This window comes from Papilio xuthus, unplaced genomic scaffold (assembly GCF_000836235.2).
Source record: "Papilio xuthus unplaced genomic scaffold, Pxut_1.1 DF827680.1, whole genome shotgun sequence".
NCBI classification, from domain to species: domain Eukaryota; kingdom Metazoa; phylum Arthropoda; class Insecta; order Lepidoptera; family Papilionidae; genus Papilio; species Papilio xuthus.
Window position 1 is genome coordinate 1,326,045 of NW_013530969.1, and position 18,604 is coordinate 1,344,648.

General features: G+C 33.7%; 1 protein-coding gene across 15 annotated transcripts in view; it reads left to right on the plus strand.

Annotated features, from left to right (window-relative positions):
* The window catches only part of mtd (TLD domain-containing protein mustard), a 105,911-nt gene that overhangs the window by 81,615 nt on the left and 5,692 nt on the right, over positions 1-18,604 (plus strand). For 12 of the 15 annotated variants that reach the window (XM_013311223.1, XM_013311226.1, XM_013311227.1 and 9 more), the window contains 7 exons: positions 1,328-1,461; positions 1,831-1,993; positions 2,219-2,357; positions 3,013-3,069; positions 3,719-3,811; positions 15,705-15,823; positions 17,214-17,373. In XM_013311223.1, the coding sequence (XP_013166677.1) occupies positions 1,328-1,461; positions 1,831-1,993; positions 2,219-2,357; positions 3,013-3,069; positions 3,719-3,811; positions 15,705-15,823; positions 17,214-17,373 (865 nt within the window). The remainder of the gene's footprint in view (positions 1-1,327; positions 1,462-1,830; positions 1,994-2,218; positions 2,358-3,012; positions 3,070-3,718; positions 3,812-15,704; positions 15,824-17,213; positions 17,374-18,604) is intronic. The other 3 variants (XM_013311220.1, XM_013311231.1, XM_013311222.1) reach the window with 1 other exon arrangement.

An 18,604-nucleotide genomic window follows, 5' to 3' on the forward strand; every position in this document is an offset into this window, starting at 1 on the left:
TTAAATCTAGTCTAGTTTATTATAGAAAATGTGTTTTTAAGCTAGATTTGATTGTAATCATTTTTATAAATTGGTTAAGTATTAACTTGCGGAATTTATGAAGCATCTAATAATTTAATTTAATTCTGTATTGAATTATTCTTATTTACTTAATCAGTTTAGTAATGTAAAATAGTGTTGTGGTCCAATACTTGCCTCTTCCGTCACTTTCTGTATTTAGGTGTTTCCACTAATTGTGTCTATTATCTACTGTTTCTGAAGCGTTTGAATTTTAGATTTACATCCAGAATTCAACTGTTTAGCTTATTTATGTAAAATAAACAGTTTGCATGTTGTATTGTGTTAGGATGAAGAATTAGTCCGATGTTTGTATCATTGTCATTGTGTACGCTGACGCCCTCTAGCGCATCGCAATACGACACGCCTTGCTTCAAAACTGTAATATAAAATATATTAAAATCGAATTATGACTTGGCTCTAAACATTATTTATTATTTACGAAGAAAAGGCGATTATTCATTGCCAAGAATTTATTGCATTAATATTTGATTATCAATAAATTCGTGTTCATTTGAACGTATCATTTTTGATGATATAAATCTATAAATATCTTATCTATTGTGCTGTAATATCATTTATTTAAAGCACTTTATTACAACACACCCACGCAACATGATTAAAATATGTTGATACGTGCGATTATTTCCAGAATATTTTATACTTTTATGGTATATTTTATTTTTAGGTTATAATTCTTCTTTGATATTTAAATGTTCTTTTTTACAATTTTAGATGTATAAGCGTGGGTTTTTAATACCAAAATCTGTATATGAAACATATTGTTATCTCTGTTTTGTCAAAGATAATGATAGGGGTGACGATATGTTTTATATAGAGATCTTGGTTTCAGAAACCATTGATAAATGTGCTAGGAAATTTATGTTTAGAGCCAATCTTTCTTCACACGGCTTTAGTCGTTATGGCGAGGCGCTAGTTTTTTTTTTCACTTCTTCACACTTTTGGTATACTGGACGCTTCCTTTGTCCTATCACTAATCCTAATCACCCACCATGATCATTTTATTGGCACCTTGTTTATGTAAGCCGTTGTTTAGCGGCATATAGCATGTCGTTAATGTTCTATTTTTATCACTGAGTGAATGTTTATAACACGTTCCAGGCTTAATAACTTGTCTAATTTTTACAGGTACAGCAAATTGGATTATGAATGTTGCTAATATTTAAAAATATATTTGTTTTGGAGATTTCTATATTTTTATGTGCTTCTTATATATAAGTATGTTAATATGTATGTAAAATTTATCCAGACGTAGTTCTCTGGGAGGCTTTGGCCGCTCCCACACCAAATCGACGTCGTCCAGCGGCTCCACTCAGCCGAGACTTGATTATCGCAGCATGGTCTCTGTGGACGATATGCCTGATCTGTTCGCTTCATTTGACAGTAAGTGTTATTTATTTTTGCTAAATCAAGTACTTCAATATGTATTCTAGTGATTTTTTTAGATATTTTTATTTTGTGTCATTCACTACTTAAAATACTAATTGTCGCACACGACTCCGTCCGCGCGGAATTAAAAAACAACTTAATAAGTAGCCTATGTGTAGCTCTTCCACACTATGTTCTACATCTATATTAAATTTCAGCGATTTCCGTTGAGCCGTTTCGAAGATAACTTCAAACAAACATCCATCCATCTAAACATTCGCATTTATAATATTTATTATATTAGTAAGATAGATCGGAGATAGAAGACCGTAAACTCTGGGCACAATTCCTAGATCACAGTACTGATGTTTTATTTCCTTGCAGAGTTGATTCCGCGTCCGGCGCGCGCCAGCGACGACCCCCCGCTGTACCTGCGGCTGCGCATGGGCAAGCCCGCGGGCAGGCCGCTGCCGCGCTCCACGCAGCTCATGTCCTACGGCCGCAAGCGCATGAAGCCCGAATACTGGTTCGGCATCCCCAGGAACAGGTCTATATTAATTACTCTTACCACACAGAACTGTTTAAATAATCATCACATTACTCCGAATGTGGAAGTTAGTAACTTCCCTTTAAGAGAGACTCTCAACTCTGCGCGGCTAGAACCCAGAGGCTAGTTAATTGTTTTGTAGAAAAGGGGTTTTACTGTATGCCATGTATCTCCCTCTCTCTGTCACTCTGTACGTGTATAATAAGGATGGATGTTATCAATCAGGGTGGACGACCTGTACAAGTTCCTGACGCACTGGGTGCCGAGCCGGTACGGGCCGCTGGGTGACGTCACGGCGCAGGGCTACGAGCTCATTGACAGCGACACCGAGTGGGACGACGAGGACGCCAAGCCTGGAGTTAAGGTACATTTCATACTGCTTCAATTCAAATATCCAGATTGTCTATACATCTATACATATTAATAAAATTACATTTTATAACGCAAAACCACTTCTTTTGTGTCTGTCTGCAAGTCCGTGTTTGTTCCTGGTAATCTCCGGAACTGCTGGTCAGATTTTGAAGGGACTTTGACGGAAAGATAGCTAATGCACTCGGGCTGGTTATAGGCTACTATTTTAATTCTGAAATTGGGCTATAGTTGCGGGCAAACGCTATTTAATGAATTAAGTGGTTAATATTCTTGTCTCTGTCGATAATGACGCTCAATTCTGATAGTTGATCGTTGGTAAATAACTTATTAAAGATAAAGATATATTAATGGAGTCAGTAAATTCTAATAAAATAGAATAATATTTTCACTGTGATAAAATAGACAAACAAACCATAAATAGATAATAAACAAGTTATTGAAACATTTAAAATTTTTAACGAAAAATGTCTCAGTTGAGAGTTATGTAATTGTTTGCAAATGAACGCGAGCCTATTGTTGACGCGCGCTTACAGATAATTATCTCGTCACCATCACTCAAGATAAATCACGGTACTAAGATATTTTAAATTATGTATTAATTTAAACATCTGTATTGCATATTTCAAAGGAGTTATTTTTACCCGCAGGGCGAACGTACCGGCAGCTCCGGTGATGTGTCCGACATTACTAGGGAATCGTGGGAGGTGAGTCGTTTTGTATTAACATAACACATCTCTTAACACAATTTTCTGTATAACAACGCTTTATCTAACACCGTGTCGACAGCATCTTGAACAATGTACCACATTACAGTACACATGAAACGTCACTACGTCACAGTCAACTATCTCTTTCTCTCTTTGACAGATACAGTGTTACCACTTTTTTATATTTTGAATTTTTATTATAATTGGACAGAGCACGATATTTTTTGTATTCGTAACATATAGAGAAATAATATATTCTTATCAAACAAAAGAGTGATTTAAATCGATCATTTCCTTTATGTTTCCGTTTAGCATTATTTCAAATTAAACTATATAATATTAATCACGTATAAAATTTTATAGCTTTGATAGCTAACAATTTGATTGCTTTATCACGTTATTAAAAATAAACATTTAATACTGTACAATAGACACTAAATACTGATAGGAAGAAAATCCGACACTGTGCCGGTGTACTGGCGCAACATTAAAACCTTATTAAAATGTCAACGTTTAATTCCCTTCACTATTCATTCTGACACTTGACTTTGTAACAAAATGGCGCCATTCGCGCTAAAGGATTCTAACTAATAATGTCTAAAATACTTTGAAGTTTGATATTAATTGTTGATGGGATTGCGCATAGCTGCTGAAGGCGCCGTATGTGAAAATATATTCTATAATGAAGAGCCAGGCGGAGGCGTTGGGTGACTCGCTCGGCGAGGAGCCGCGCCTAGAGGTACCGTGCGGCACGCACTTACGTGCACGCGTACGCACTTACGACAAATATCATTCGGATACATTTAAAACAATCACTTACTTATATATTTATATATTTAAATTACTTATATACTACTTATGTATAATAAACATATATTTAAGTGTAATTTTATCCGAATCTGTTTGTCGTTTGATCGTTAAATGTAGCGCGTATGCACTTTAGACAAATGAAATCTGCACTTTTTTTTTTAAATTCATGTCCTTTTGAATGTTTATCCATAGTCGCTCAATATTTTGTAGTATCATTGTCAATGTTTATCCTACTCTTCAATGCATCGGATCTAGGTAGAGGCGTTTTTAGTAAACACCTAATATCAATGTAAATTAAATGCACGATAAGATACGCTAATACTGTAGATTGGTTTTTAAAATATTGCTCTATAAAAAGATAATAAATAAAAAATAATATTCACCAAAGATATATTACCTCTAGATTGAGCGTGTCTTACAAGTTTGTTTAAAAAAAATATTAGATGCATCTAAAACAAATTAAAACCTCGTTTAATATTAATTACAGTCTGTGTCATATTAGGACAGTTAAAATGCTCCTCAAAGACGATCTCTGAAACCATGTTTCGAGATTTAAATGTGCTATCTTTAAACACTTCTGACTAAATACATTTTCGTTATCATTATATCAAAAAAGAACATTAATAATGTTATCATCGATTTTTCGTGTGATTCATTATTGAACCAACTTTTAGATATTTATAATCTAGCTAATTGCAAAAAAAAAAAACAAAAAAAAAACAATCATATTATTTTAAATCGTTGTCTCTTGTACTATGAATAGTGTTTTATTCACAATATCATAACTTCGCATTGAAATGAAAGTGTATTTTTTCATGTCATTGATGTAAATTATTTGATTAGGCGTGAATGCTTTGTAGTATTAAATCCATGTAACGATGCATGAGGTCGCGTACACAATGGATAAGGAACAATGGTGTTTGTCGGTACACTGCAGTTACCTTGTCTCATCTCCCGTTTGAATGTTTCACAATAACTAACTTATATGCTTGTTGCGAACAACCCAACCGGAACATTACAGTAATAAAACATTTTTTTCACTTGAAATAGTTGACAGATGAATAATTTCTAAGACCAGAATCTTTGTTTAAAACATATTGTTATCCCTGTTTTGTTAAAGATGTAAGACAGGGATGATGGTAAATTTAAAGAGTTTTTGGCGTCAGAAACTCATGGATAGTGATGTTATGTCCGTGCCTAAGATTTCAAAAGTGCCTTACGATATGTCATTTTCCATGTCTAAAAAAATTATCGATTGATTTTAATTTGTTTACAAAACTGAATTATCCTCAAGTTTTTTTTTTCTATAAAGCGTCTACAACGTGGCCGTGGAATAATCGATTGTTTGTAAATTACTTTAATTTTTACTACATTTACCTGATGAAATTGATAAAGTTAATCCTTGATTTTAAACGCACTCATAAACTACTCGAGTTGTATATTTTCCTACTAACCAAAGAAATCACAGTTATAAATCACTGTCTACGTCAACTCGCGTTTATTATGTTAGCAACGCCTGATTAGGTAGTCCGTTTCAAACCATAAATGAATTGATATTAGAACGGAATACAAACAGACTAATATTTAATTGTAAAGACAAACATTGGTCAGTGCATTGGATCTTAAAAGGTCATCAAATATGACGTATGTATTAATGAATTTGTTTTGAAAGACATTAGCGTCACACTAAGTATGCCCCAAATTGACATATTTATTTTAAACAAAGAAAATAACTACGAAATTCAAGGACTATCAAAATGTTTATAAATAACAGTAGCAAGATAAAAGGTACTGCATAATATTAATATGTAAATATAACTTCTAATCAATTTTCATTACGTACATCATCAGTTCACTATACGTTCACACCAAGGGGTTCGGAGCCTACCCTAAGTTAAGAGTGATTAGGCCATAGTCTACCACGCTGGCCAAGTGCGGGTTGGTTGACTTCACACATATCTTTGAAATTCTCCTCAGATATGTGCAGATTGCATCAGGATAAAAGTACATATGTAAATCGGAAATCGAAAAACACATTGGTAAATGGCGGGATTCGAACCCTGGACCTGCAGATTGCAAGTCAAGTGCTTGACCCTTGAGCCACCGACGCTCCCGTTCCCGACGCTTATTACGTTCAATCTCTGAATTATTTAACAATTTTTATATACTTTAAAAACTGTTATGTAAATACTATTGTCCGTAATTCTATTACAACGAATTGCAAACAAGGAAAGACGTAATGTGAATGACTTTAAACATTTGAATGCAATGTTTATAATGAAGTGACGTATAAATAAAACAGGTTTAATACTTGAAGGCGGGCAAATAAATGTTTGCAACCTTCATACAAGTAGCCTTTTTGATTTTAGTCGCATTCACGCTGCATGGAGTCCACTATGTGTACACTGACATTTACGTTTAAATATTTAATCTTGTTATAGACATGCATATAGATTAATGTATGTATGAAAATTTAATTAATTAATAGTCGATAATCCGATGATGTAGCTAATAGAAGATTACTAAGATTATATTATTGATATTAATTGTTAAAGTTAATTGTTGATAAATTATTTGTATGCATCATCATCAGCTCACTATACGTCCCCACCGAGGGGCTCGGAGCGTGCCCTAAGTTAGAGGTGATTAGGCCATAGTCAACCACGCTGGTCCAGTGCGGGTTGGTTGACACATATCTTTGAATTTCTTCTCAGATATGTGCAGGTTGCATCACGATGTTTTCCTTCACCGTAAGAACGTCGGATTAATGTACTTATGTAAATTGAAAATCAAAATGCACATTGCTTTCAAATTTAAAAGGAAGATTTAACTTATTACATTGTTACTAAAACATGTCCTCTAACATGTGGAGCATTTTAAATAGTATTGTCAGTGAATCTTAAACTTAATATAGCATTGGCATATTGTACTCGAAATTTTTGACACAGTAAATGAACTATAGAGGTTTTATTGACTAATAGGAAAAAAATTCCACAAAGTCGTTGCTCCATCTATTCGCCACAACATAGCGACATTAAAAACTAAACCGGTTGATAAACTTTTTTTTTTTTTGTTTTTTGATCAACGAAAGATCATCGTAGGATGGAAATATTACGTCATGATTTGGCCAAACAAATACAATGTTCCAATTTCAAATTCCAAAACAAATTTGTTGAAAATTAGATTTATCATTCTACAATTTGCTTGTCACAACATTCAGTTTGCTTTGTACGTGAAGTTAACTGATGCCTTGACAGTGATACAGTTGTGAGCTATTGTACGATGCAACGGAATGGAGCAAATAGATATTTGCTCACGGATGGTCGCAATTACCTAATCAGGCCTTATTAACCTCAGTCTGTAATGCTCTACCCATTGCTTTTTCGTATCCTGTATACTCCTTGTATATGACAAGCTATCAGTATAAACTTATTACTATTAGTGTATGACATCACTTAATTCAACACATTAATTCCAAGACAGCTTGACCTCTTAGATAAATACAATTGTACATAATTAATTGTTATTAACCCTCTACTTGTTGTTCTTGACACTGAAATTGAGACGTAGTTTTTTTATTAATTTGTTTTCTTATAAAAAAGTACCCGGTATTTCGGTGCAACTAATAATTTTGTGAACTTTTTTTTTATTTTATCAGTAAATGGTATTTTTAAAACACATCTGAAACTGACAAAGGTTAAATTAGTTATCATGACACAATAAGTTTTTACCTGTAACTAGCTGTCACATGCGACTCCGTCCGCACAGAATTAAAAATAACTTAATAAGTATGTGTTCTTCCAGACTATGATATACATCTATGCCAAATTTAAATAGAAATTAGAATATTGTCAATTGAAGATCGAGGAAAAAAATAGATACTATGTAAAAACACCCGTTTTTTAAGAATTCCTAAAAAAAACATAATTCTTCAGCTATTAATGTGAAACGGCATATTGTCATTGTAATGACTGCCTATCTAGGCATGAATCTTAATGGGTACAACAAACTATGACCTTGTCTTAGATTTTGCTAGAATCGCTAGAACTACGTTACTTGTTTTTGTCATTATTTTGAATTTACATTAAGCTGGAGTTATGTTAATTAATTTTAATCACAAGAAGCTTACACACTTTATTTTTATACAAATTTATATATTATGTTTAATTCTAGAAATCAGTTGTTTTATTAATTGTTAGTAACTACCAAAGGCACACGATTTCTTGATTGTTTTTTATTCTGCTTGAATCTGAAGAACGGTAGCAATAAATAGTACTTGATAAACCTTCAATGATAAGACTGCTTAATAAAAAGAAAATTGTAAATCGGTGATTTGCTAGCGCCTGAGATTAACAATACAAACTCCTCAACCTTATATGAATAAAGATGTTTATCTGCAATGATCTGTGACCCATTGGTAACTCTAGACATTACCTCGACGTAACGTCGCACTTCAAGTACTTATGCTTTATACAAACGCATAGATTAATTAAACGGATCCGGTTACAAGTACTGAATGAATCTTATTAAAACTAGTGTGATCTGGTTACGGGCTTTGTCTCCAAAAATAGTTTATATTGCTTCTTACTAATATTACAAATGCGAATGTTTAGATCAGTCTTTCCCAAAGTGGGCGATAACGCCCCCTTGTGGGCGCTGCAGGTTTCAAGGGGGGCGGTAAGAGACCCAGAAAGAAAATGGGGGCGTTGTGTAGAGGCCTGGGTGTGATTTGTAATTTTATTTAGCTAGGAGGCCTCTTAGACAAATACTGCATGAGCTCTCGACTCTCAACAACAACTTGTGAACATCAACTAATATGAATCAAAAGATTGCTTAAACTTTAATATGCTAAAAAAATATTTATTCTCAAAGTGGGCAGTAGACATAATAAGTTAGGAAACCACTGGTTTAGATGGATGTTTGTTTGGAGGTTCCGAACGGCTTAATGGATCTCGCTGAAATTTGGCATGGATGTAGAACATAGTCTGGAAGGACACATAGGCTACTTATTAAGATTTTTTTTAATTCCGCGCGGACGGAGTCGCGGACGCCAGCCAGTCATTTATACTGAGATTAAATTGAATTTGGTTTGATCTAGTGTTTGGAACGTAATAAATTATGTACTTTTTTGCTCGTATCTTAAGTAATGTTTTTAATAAAGTAGACTTTTACAACAACTATAATGTTGTTTTTATTGTATATAATTATATGTTCTTACGTTATAACTGGCAATTAAATATAAAATGTAATATTTAATTATTCTCCAAGTGCATAGTTAGCCTTTAAATATATTTTTTCTTATCATATGAATAATGATAGATTGGTGGATTTTAAATGTTGTAATATATTATTACATAAAATCTTAACTATAAATAAAATCTAGGCACAAGAGCAACTGCTACTCAACATATAGAGTCATCATCATGCCCCTGACGTAAATAGGGTCGGCGCGCCAGATTTCCGTCCTCCAAATCGGTTTATCTTCCGTCATCTCCGTCGTCACCACCTTCTTAAACTTATCACCTTTCACGTAATCCATCCATCGCTACCTGTAATCCTGTAATCCGGCTACTCGGAGGTCGGATGGTTTGAGGTCGGGAGTCCTGGTGCTGTGTGGCCCATGTTGACTGGACGTCCACACTAGGGCCAGGGGTGAAACCCAGCAGCCAAAAGGCCTACCTACCGGTGTACCCCTCCACACTCTTACTTAACCTTCTTGCAACATATTATAAAATACAAGTAGAGTTTGATAATTGCTTTCGACATCAGAGTAAAAAATAATTTTATTTTTTTTAAATTCATAATAGACATGGTAATGTGGACCTCCAATCAACTGTCATATGTTGTCAGCGAGTCACTTCAATTAAAATATAACGGCAACGCTTCGTAATCGTCTCGTTTAGCCGCATGGTAATATTCCTAATTGTTTTTAACACCAGATGCATACCTATGTCCACGTATACCAGTATGATACTTGCATTTGATGGCACAGTTCGCCTGTACACAAACAAACATTAAACTCGTTTTGCGATCGGTCTTTTAAACAGGTACGCCCTTTATAACTTTTTTTTATTTATCAGGTTTTTAAGTTTTTCTTATTAACTGCTACACATTTGTTTTTTATATTTGTTATTTATTTATAAACAAATTATTTATAGTTTCCGTGACTTAATAACAATCTTGTTATTTCAAATAAATTCAAGTTTATAATAAATTATTTTCTTTTTAAAAACTTAACTGTTCAGCTGGCAAGTTTCTTTTCGGGAATGCATATCAGAGTAATGTTTTCTTTATGATTGGTAGTAGTCGATGACTAAGATATTTCAATCTCAGTTAATTAATGGGCTTTATAACTTGAGTTAGTTTATTTCATTCTGATAATTACTTAATAATTATCAGGCAGTGACGTGATAAATGTTGAAATCATTACTTCATGATCGTTGTCGTTAATGTTTCACGTAATACGTAGTGAATGAAACAATCTATCGATTTCATAATATGCGGAAAGTTTTGTTTCAATACTCAATCTCTAGTTTCCCCAACTTTAGTAGGCTCTATGTTAAATGTGCCTGCTGTGCAGTAATGCAGACTTCCTACAAGATAAACCCATAAAGTGGTTAATGTTGTGCAAGTTCTATAACGAGGGTGGTAAAGAAATGAGGTTATTGTCAATAGGAATGGCAAAAGGAATGTCAATTTTAAATCAACAGAGTATTGCCTGATTCAATATACACGTTTTTGAAAATATTACAATATTTTTTTCGTGTTTCGCAACCAGTGTGCACTTCTATGCCGGATATGTAACGTCACCTTCGTGCGTGCTCGCACGTCGCTGCTTAATTTCAATGCCGTCGACTCTTTTTTTTTAATAATTTAAAAATCATAATTTCTCGCCAGGTATTATAAATTATCAATAAAAAAAATATTCCATTAAAATATACGATTGTTTTATAATAATTTTAATAAATTCATAATCTGCATGGCCAGTTATACTATTGAATACGTTTGCACACAAAACAAGTTGGGAGTTTTTGTCGCAAGAATGGCTGGTGTGATGTGGTGGGGCTGAAGCATTCCTTCGGTCGTTTCTTTCACCTCCAGTAACGCAGTAACGTTGGCGAGGTGCACTAGCGTCTGCGCATCGCCATCCAAAATCCTATAATAGAGTGTTCAGACGGATCAAAACGCACGTTTCCGCGATTAATGCAACTCGTCTGTATTAATAAACCGGACTGCAGCTCGCCGTCGTCTACGTACACAAACGACTCTTGTTTATAAGCAAGCGCTCAACGCAGTATTCGCTGCTAAGCCGTGTCGGATACACGTAACAGCATAACCGTCTATAAATAATTAAGAAAAAAACAACTATACATTGGCAAACGTGAACGGTCTCGCGTGTGTGATTTCTATGAGCGACATTATCTCGCGCACGTGTTTGTAACGTTAAATGTGCCAAAACCTATAATACAAATGCAGACTATGAAATGGATAGAAATGGTACGACTCGGCCCTCCCTCCCCAGAGAGGTCTTCAACTTTCGACAGTGATAAGGTGAGGTCGCATTCTGTGGTCACGGTGTTGTTTTTAATATTTTAATCGTGTCGTCATCGCTCAATGAACGGTAATTTATACGTTTTAATTGGTGCTCCCAATTTTTTTTTAGTCCACGTGGCCGTGATAAATGTTTTAAGCCCAGTAATTGTAATTTGAATTATTGTACTCGAAGCATAAGCATACAACGTATGGCCTTGAAGAGTACCATATATACCAAACTCTGTCAAAAGATTAACAACAATATGCTGCGCTCAAAGATATCCAAGATCCTGCGAAATACCGTATTGTAATAATCCATTTGGTATTTCCAATGATATAATATTTAAAAGGTTATCTCATTATCTGCTCGAGAGACACCGTGTGAACACATATGTTTTTATTAAGATTTTAATAACGTAAAAGTTTTTATAACAAAGTTCATTGCCATAATGAGTTGTAGCAGAAAACCGCTCTACCATAACATAAATATTATCATTCTACGTCGATTGTATTTTAAATTAACCTTTGAAAAGAATAGTAAAGTTTAAATATTTAAAAGCAAGTGTTGATCATCCATCCGTTCAATAGACAGCGCGACAAAGTCGCATGAAAGTGGACCACGGAACACAGTCTATAAATAGTAAGGCGATTGACCCTCGATATTTTTCTGAAGTGTAACCCTGTAATTATTGTAATTAGGGTGCCGGCTGCACTCATAATGCTGTCAATTCAATAAATACATCACAATGTTCAGGAAATCTTACTTCTTACTAATAAATGCGAATGTTTAGTTGTATGGATGTTTGTTTGAAGGTATCTTCAGTACGGCTGCATAGATCTCGTTGAAATTTGGCATAGATATAGAACATAGTCTGGAAGATCACATAGGCTACTTATGGTTTTTTTAATTCCAAACGTAAGGAGTCGCGGTCGATCACTAGTTAATATATATGGTGTGATCTTAAACATATGCATTCCATGAAACATAGTCTTTTTTTGTGGAAATTTCATCGGGTTTTTAATCGTGCTTTGTTTAAAAACTCAACTACAATGTTTTAATAGCTTCGAATCATGTTTATTAAAAGTTACGTATACAATCGTGCAACCGGTGTTCGGATATCCGGCTTTCTTGTTGTCATTCTTTCTACAAATTAAATAGCATTATATTGTTATATCACGTTTTGAAAAAGATTTTTAACAGGAAACAAATCAACGACAAAAATGATTAACCCTGAACCCTGATGAATCATTATTTGAAGAAGTTATGTTATTTTGTTTAAAATTTAATTATTTATCAGTTAAGTCTTTAATTCTATAATTTTTATGAATACAGTTGAGTCACTTTTATGAGAGTTATTTCGTTGATTATGAATTTGATTGTAATTTCACTCATTTGCATTGCGTTCACGCCACGTGGCTCATTATGTCTATACATCTATTCAATCCAATCACGTTCATGTAAAGTAGTGGGTGTGTATATCTGATTTAATTAAATGTTGCATAATTAATATCAAGTTTATTAAGTAACGTGATGGAAAATTTTAATTCTGAATCTTTTTTTAATTTTAATTGAATAATCTTAATTTGATAGAACAGAGTTTAGAGTGATAGGGTAATGGTTAAAGGTATAGATTTCTATTCATGTGCTCAAGAAGTCCAATCCTGCCATTCGAATTGTCTAAAACCATATGACAAGCCTAGATATTACTTGGCATAGTACAAAAAAATATAAGTAAATTAAAAAAAATCATGTATTATAAGAATTTGATTGTTGTAGTTTTTAAAAGTTTATTGACACTTTACTTACAATTTTATGTTCGTCTTTTTCTTAAATAACATGTGTTTCTTTGAAAAACTTAACACAAATTAAGTTAAAAATCAATCTTACAAAAATAGTTTCACGTTTGCCCACTGAATATTGTAGTGAATAATTATACGGGATTGTTTTCTGATCGACAAAACAATTGAGATAAAGTTCACTGAACAAATGAAAGGGATTCATCGGTAAGGAGTATTGATTAAAAACTTGTAGATAAGTTAGATAAGGTATCGATGCTTTGTTATTACGTGCTGGTTATTGCCGCTGGTGTTGGGAACGTGAGTGTTATCAGTACACAGTTAAACAAAAGAACTAATCATGTTGTGTCCCATTATACGGCGACGAATGGATCTTTTTCTGGTCATTATTTACTTTATAAAACGCTAGCTGTCGCCCGCGACGCCGTGCGCTCGGAATTTAAAAAAACTTAACTAGTAGCCTAGGTGTTCTTCTGGACTATGTTTCACATCTATGCCAATTGCCAATTTTCAGCAGTATCCGCTCAGCCGTTCTGGTGATACCTTCAAACAAACATCCATCTAAACATTGGCGCTTACAATATTAGTAAGATGATTAATTTTAGTTTGATGGCGTCAAGGATCTCTATAAAAAAGAATTACTTTACCGTCTATGATTTCTTTGCACGGTGTAGAAAAATGTTAATAATTACATCATCAACATTTCGTCTAGACGTTAGGAAACTAGCTATAAATGGTACATGATGATAGAGAAAATCTCCCATATTATAAGTGTACACAAAAATAAGACTTCCACTTTACATAGTTCTACGTGGCGATCATAAGTGTTTAAATTATTAAGATATTTATTGCCCACTTGGCTCATAAATTTTAAATAATCCTCACCTTAATCCAGGGATGGCTCTATATGTTGGTGATTGCATTACGATAAGCGATACCGAGATAATGGCGAGTTTACATAAAATCAACTGACCGAAAGAGAATCAGTCAGCTACGTTAATTCCATCACAAATGACGCACTCTGTCTGCACGGAAACAAAATATTCTGGAAATAGTTCGACATAAAAACTAGATAGAAATGGCCCTTATCGGAATTCAGCCTTAGGCTGTTACTGCGTTTATTAATAAACTGCGCTTAACCTAACACAGATAGTAAATCTAGAAACGTGTAGTGAAACTTGTTAAAACAAAATGTTGCGTTACATCCGCAAACTGGCAGCGCGAATCATGGTGAAAATACGAAAGGCAGACATGTTTATATTCAACGTAACAGTGTTGCGAAGACGCGGCACCATACATTCTATTTGTAGGAGAGCAACCATACATTCCATACATGAGGTGAGGGATAACAATTTATATAATGAGCCACCAATTGTTGGAAACGATTCCTAATTTGCGAATTAACGATGGACGTCATTGCAGAGGGAACACTAAGAGCATTGTATGTGTAACGAGCAATTGCTAAATGTTAGTTAAGTGGCCACTATTAGCCATTACTTCTATTTAGCAGATTTAAAAGAATTATGTCATATGTATGTACAAGAATGTATGTACTCAGCTATGGGAACTTAGAACTTTTAAGCCTCTATAGCCTAATGGTTAAGGGTACGGACTTCCGATCACGAGGTCGGGGGTTCGAATCCCACCATTCGACTATTGTCGTAAACCATATCCTAACACAAGCCTAGATATTAGTTGGAATGGTTAAAGAAATATTAGTAAATTTACAAAAAAATCTGCTAATATTTTATTTAAAAAAAAAACTACCAGAAATTCATAATCACGTTTAATATACTTAAAGCTATTTATAAGGATTAAATTAAACTCATTTTGTTCTACCTGTATGCTAATAGTTTCACGGTGGTTGTTAGTTTTAGTGCACACAGCACGATTAGCAGCTGATGTTAAATGTGGACTGTAGTGTTCAGGAATGCATCATCTCATTGCATCTTGTCGACTCCATATTGCATCAAATAGTTCTGAACCTCTCATTCAAATTCATGATTCAAATTCGACCTCATTCATCAAGTTTTGTCTAAGCATGATGTTGCACTATCCAACTGTTACTAATAACTTAGTTTAAGACATTGTTTATGAATTTATAATACTAGATAAGTTCGAAAACTTAAAATTATCTGTAAAATTTATCAGATGCTTTCATCTTTATCTCTTAATTAAAATGAAATGAAAAAAACAAATTTCGTTTAGTGAGAGTTTCTTCTGCAAAAACACTTGTACAAAAATATATTACCATCTCTCTCTTTCATTTGGATAAAAGATGGATACCAATATAAATTGTATAGGTGTTTCGGTGATGAAAACTCAACATTTACTAACAAGTATCAAATTTCCATCGTCACACGTGCGTCATCTCAATTTATTCAAGCTTTTTCCTTTAACAGATTCGCTAAAAAGATGTTAATTTATGTTAGTACTGGCCGTTTTCACGTTGTTTTGAGTTAGAAGAGAAAAAAATGTATGTCTATGCGTAGGTGTTGTCGATGAGCGATGAACTGCGCCGCGCGTTGTACTCGTCGGGCGCCTCCGTCGACATGGAGTTCTCGCCTCCAGATCTCATCGGCGTCTCCGAGATATTTACAATGGAGCACAGGTAAATACAACAATTCATTTCTACCTAAAACATCCGATTATTAGCTTGATTTTTTTGATTAGGGCTGTCACTGTTGACATGTTTAAAATTTTTTTCAGTTGTCTTGTAAAGACCGTTTATAATATTTATATCGTTAATTTACTAGAAAATAAAGCCCTGAAAACATTGCCCTTAATTTTACTTATTTCCATAGTAATGAGTTTACTTTTCATAGCAAAAATAGGATTACGAACGATTTAATACTGGTTGTGTCAAAAATTTTCTTCAAAGACATCTAACCGCAAGATTATATCTTTAGTTTTATCCCACTCATGTGAAGCGCGCAATTATAAATAATACCCAAAATTATATAAATCCCAATTAACGTATGTTTTTAAGTAATAGCTTATTATGTTTGCTCCAATCTATAAACAACATAACAAGTTTTGGTATAACCCTGACACAAATTAGTAATGTTTTAATTATAAATTAATCTTTAAATTTACATTTATTTATAACGTTTTTAATCTTACTATCTAACTTAATAATATATATGCGAATATTTAGATGGATGGGTGTTTGTTTGTATGTATTTCATGAACGGCTGAACGAATCTCGATGAAATTTGTCAACGCTACTAATTATGTTTTCTCTTATAATTCATAGTCGCGAACGACAGCTAGTTATGTAATGTATGTATAGATTTGTTCGTAGAAAATCTTTACAAATTAATGGATGAGATTATTATTGATGGTGGCAGAATTACACTATTTTATTTGTTTTCATTTCTATTTCTTAATTTTTCCTTGTATGTAATGAATGGATGGAATGTACGCATTACAGACAAAATAACAAACATGTTTTTTTACGCTTAAATCCTTTGTCTAAGTATTGATGAAAGTACGTAAAGTCACGCAGTATTGAATATGGAATTTACGATTTATGTTACATAAGCATAGATTAATAAAACATTAGACTTTTTGTTAGCTATTTAATCTGTGTTTTTTTTTGTTTAGTTGCTTTAAAAATCAGCACATTTGATAAGTCAGCAAGCAAGGTTAAGTGCTTACAACAAAATAGAAAATAAATTCACTCACTTAAGATAACTTAATAGCTTATTTTAAATATTATAAGGTTGCAAAAAGAGCGAGCGGATGTCTGTATTTGCTAAAATAGCAATGCGACTATTGCCCATAGACAACCGTAATAGCAAGAGGAGGGAACGCACAGTAAGACAATATTTCCCCTATACGTCCCCTCCTCGGGTAACTACAGTTACCTTTCCTATTCTCTTATAAAAAGATGTGAAATACAACAAAGAGTTTATTCAAAAGTAGGATTAATTTAGATTTGTACAGTAGTTGACATTTAGCAGAATTTGTTTGTGATGAATGTGTGTGTTGTGTTGTAGGGAGAAGTTGTGCAGCGTGCTGCCGGCTCGCGCGCAGGGCTACATGTGGTCGCTGGCGTTCAGCACCAGCCAGCACGGCTTCTCGCTCGCCTCCATGTACCGCAAGATGCAGCGCGTCGACAGCCCCGTGCTGCTCGTCATACAGGACACAGACAATAACGTAAGTATACTACATATTCACTAACCGTGGGTTTCTGATACCATCTCTGTATAAAACATATCGTCATAAACGGCGATTTCGGTTTCAGAAACTCATGGTAAGCTTTTTTTACTAAAAACAAAAGAATCCTTTTAATATTTTAATATTATTTCCCGCCATCGGACAAACACTTAGGGTCCATTTAGGTCACGCTTATACACTGAACGTACAAATGCTCCGTAGAGTACAAATTTATCGCTGCAACTTTCAGAATAGTTTATTTTTCATTCTTGAAGGTTTTAAACTGTATATAAATTTGTTTTGAGTACAATAATCCATGATAATGGATATCAGTAAATAAACACTTCAATAACTACAAGTAAACACTACATCGAGTTATGTTAAATGTCATTTGATTACAACTTAATCGACGACTTTCATATTTCTTACATTTTAAAAGATACAGTAAATAAACTTATTTTTAAACGTACATATAGACATTGCAATACAACTGACATTTTAATAAGTGTTGAAATTGTTATTGCACATAAAACAAAATATTTTCTTTGTCTTATCTACATAAATGGTTCAATGAATTGAACGAATAATAAAATCATAAGGGTGGATGTACACTAGAACGCTTTCTTGAGCATCTATATAGTAAGCACGTGTGGTTCGTGATACACTAGAACATATTGTTAGGAAGAACTGACACTGTGTCGGTGTACTGGCGCAACACTAGCCTTACTAAAATGTCGAAGTTTATGTCCTTGGTAACGAAAGCGCGCCATTGACGGCAAAGTAGTCTAACTAATAATGTCTAAAAATATTAAATAGCCGCTCTTTGTTCTGTTACAAGTAAATGCTCCAGTGTATACTCACCTTATGTATAATACAACAAAGATCTCTTTGTTTTCAATTCAAAACAATTTTTAACTCAATGATTGTTCTATGAGTTATCGCTAATATTAATAAAGTTCTTTGCAATAACATGTAAATAATTATCCTAGATTATAAAAATGTTAATACACTAGACGTAATAAATCGTAAATAACTTGCACAGTAAATAAATAAAATACTTAGGCGCCAACACTCGTAATTGTTTCTAATGAAGCGATAGACTCGACACAAATAGTAAAAACTACACTAAAGTCTACACGTAAACAAAAGTATAAGACTGTTGATGAAATGTATTAGAATTTGATACGTTTTATTTCTTTATAAAAGACAGTTATTTTATGTATCTATATAT